At 45.1% G+C, this 2,990-nt stretch overlaps 1 protein-coding gene across 1 annotated transcript; it reads right to left on the minus strand.

The window, feature by feature from the left end:
* Window positions 1-961: 961 nt before the first annotated feature.
* CITED4 (Cbp/p300 interacting transactivator with Glu/Asp rich carboxy-terminal domain 4) lies at window positions 962-2,984 on the minus strand. The gene is made up of 2 exons (XM_006014823.3): window positions 1,766-2,984; window positions 962-1,136 (listed from the first exon to the last, which is right to left on the minus strand). Exon 1 carries the CDS (start codon window positions 2,936-2,938, stop codon window positions 2,321-2,323), a length of 618 nt encoding a protein of 205 aa, XP_006014885.1. The 5' UTR covers window positions 2,939-2,984; the 3' UTR covers window positions 962-1,136; window positions 1,766-2,320.
* Between the last annotated feature and the right edge of the window lie 6 nt (window positions 2,985-2,990).

A 2,990-nucleotide genomic window follows, 5' to 3' on the forward strand; every position in this document is an offset into this window, starting at 1 on the left:
AGGGTCTTCTTCATTAGCATTCAGTTAAACCAGGAAAGACAAAACATTTTTTTCCCATTGCTGAGCATTATAGTAGCAACTACCAGTTACTACAGTATTCCAGGTAATGGTGTGGCATGCTGTTCCACTTGATAGCAGGTAGTAAATACATTTAGAAGAATTGGCAGAGGGAATTGTAGAGTAAAAGTGACTGTTTGCAGAAAGACATGCAAGGACCCAGGGCTCTCATTTTATTGTTTTGGGGCAGGGCAGGTTATCTCCATGAATGTGTTGCGGTTTTCACTGGGAAGCAAACTCTTCAGGAAAAAACACCATAGCCCCTTTCATTAACTGCAGGAGTCAAAGGCCATGTCTGCATCAGAAAAGCTTTATCATCAGAATACAGACTGTACCAGCAAGGAGCTTCTAGTGTAGATGAACTTGGTACCCAGTATAATAAGAGCACCCTTGCAAGACCAGAAAGAACCCTACACCAATAGCTACAGTTTTGATAGTATAACTACTTCCACACTAAGGGTTTTTGTCAGCAGAGCTGTCAGGGAGCCTCTCTCTCCAGCCTAAGAAGTACCAACAAGAGTCTGTATTGACTTAGTCCACAAAAAAAAGGGGAGGACAAGCAATTCACCAGTAGTTCATATCCAATGGCATATGGCCAATGCTAATGAGTGCAAGCCACATTTTAGAGTGGGTCAAACAAGAATTCGCCCTCTTAAAAAAAGGTAGCTACCAGGGATGTAGGAGTCCCTTCATCTAAACCATGCTCCGTTTAAAAGGCTTATGTAATTCTGGGAAGCTTCAGTAGTATATCCTTCATTCAAATACCAATACAGCAAAGCCAGATTTGCCACAGCCTGAATCAAGAGTCCACCGGTGGGAAGAACTTTGTAAGAAAGCATTTGCCAATGGCCAATGATGCCCTGAGCACAGCTGGGTAGACAGACACCACCACCAAAACATGAAGGTCGATGAGGCTTTAGCTTTTATTTGAAGGAAAAAAAAAATTTTTTTTTTTTTTTTGTCTGTACTGTACATTAAATCACCAAGTCAATCAGCAGTGATGTGCTGCTATGTGCCATCAGCAGCAGGGGGCAGTAGCAACTAGGAGTTGCCAGTTAGCTTTCTACTTTGCAAAGGACCTGGAAACAAGAGACAGAAGGGGAAACAAAAACCAGCTAGCATTAACATTTTACCTTTTCTGACAGAGGTAATTAAAAACCAAGTCACCCTTTATTACATCAGGGCAGGTGCTGCATTTACATGGTCCCACATTTTCATGACAATTCTGCTGTTGAAACAGTCTGTAAGGCTTTTAAAAATTGCTGGACTAGTTTTCAAACAGCCATGATCATCTTAAAGCTGCAGTACTCTTTTTGTCATTCCCCTGACAGTCTCAAAGTCAAATGGCAAACGGAGCCCTTGCAAATAAATAATCATTGGTGGGGGGGGGGGGAATTATAAATAAAAGATTATATCAGGGATTATATAGTGACATGGATTGCATTTGGTTTCAGAGGTATGAGACTTAAAGCTGTAGTCTAGCTCCACTTTATGCCTAAAAACAACCCACCTACTAGCTTTACAGATGAGTATGCTGCTAAAAATGGTCAGAACTAATGGAGGGCATAAATAATGATCCCTTTTCAAGTTAGAAGTACAGACCATTCAAAACCTATTAGCTTTCAGAGACAAAGGGAAAATGAGAGATTTGATTTTATGGAGGAAAAAAAAAAATCATAACAATTTGACAGCAAAAGCCAAGCCCTACCCCTTCTCTGCAAGGTGAGACAGCAGCAGCTCAGGCACAGAGATGATTTTGTCAACTTCACTGGCAATTCAGAGTGCTCAGGCAAACCCAGCTAGCTGTGCCTCTGCCTCCTGCAGTTAGAAGCTTAATTACGGAAAGTCACAAGTCCATTGTTTCTACCGGAGACAGAAATCCTTTTAATGCCATTTGGGACGACTAAAAAAAAAACAAAACAAAAAAACAAAAAAAAAACAAACAAAACAAAAAAAACAAAAACACAAACCCAAGACCACTCAGTCTGCATTTTAGTCCATCAAAACACTTTCCCCTTCTTCTCCCCACCCTTAAAAGCAAGAAAGGCTGCCCCCACACAGGGAAAAAAAAAAAAAAAAAAATACAAGCAATCTAGTGCAAGCCATCATTGTCCAATGATTGTCTGTCAAGTTTAAGGAGGTGGAGCATGGGAGGGACAGGGGCAAGAGGAGGAACTGTGGGGGGGCAAGGGAAAGAAAGGGGTGGGGGAGGGGAAAAAAAAATCAAAACCAACAAAAGAACAAGGACTGAATGTGAAGCCCTTCAGCAGCTGATGGCACTGGGCTGTTGTTTGCTGACGAAGTCCGAAATGAAGTCAAACTCGTTTTGTCCCAAGAAGAGTTCAGGCAGCTCCTGAATCCGGTCCAAACCCAGCTCCAAGACTAGAGATGTCAAAACCTCCTCATCTATGAGATCAGTGTCCATAATATTCAAAGTCAGAGCCGGCGAGGGCATATGCTGCATGCCAGGGTGCTGGGTGGGGCCCACCCTATACTGCTGTGCACCTGCTCCCATAGGACCATTGCTCATGCCCATCAGAGGGTGGCCTTGATACTGAGTGTTGAGTTTTTGTAGGTGCATGCTGGCCATGAGCTGCTGAGTGCCCACAGATCCCATGTACTGCTGCTGCTGGCTGGGGCTGCTGAACATCATAGCGCTGGGCATTTGGTGGTGGCCCATGGGCCCGCTGATGCTGGGTCGTGCTCTCATGGCCCCGTCCATGCCGGCCCCGCCGTACTGCATCATCTGCCCGGTGGCAGGTAGAGTCCGTAACACGTGCTGCCCGTGCTGCGGGGGCCCCTGCAGCCCATTCATGCCCAGGCGGTAGTTCTGGAGCCCGTTTGCTCCGTGGCTCAGGGACATCATCATGTGATCGGCCATGGGGACCAGCTCACTGGAAGACAAGAGAACAGGTCAAAGGGGCTCGCCAGGG

This window comes from Alligator sinensis, unplaced genomic scaffold (assembly GCF_000455745.1).
Source record: "Alligator sinensis unplaced genomic scaffold, ASM45574v1 scaffold264_1, whole genome shotgun sequence".
Taxonomy (NCBI): Eukaryota; Metazoa; Chordata; order Crocodylia; family Alligatoridae; genus Alligator; species Alligator sinensis.

Coding starts and splice junctions, on each gene's coding strand:
- CITED4 (XM_006014823.3), bottom strand. CDS start 2,938: ATGGCCGATCACATGATGATGTCCCTGAGCCACGGAGCAAACGGGCTC.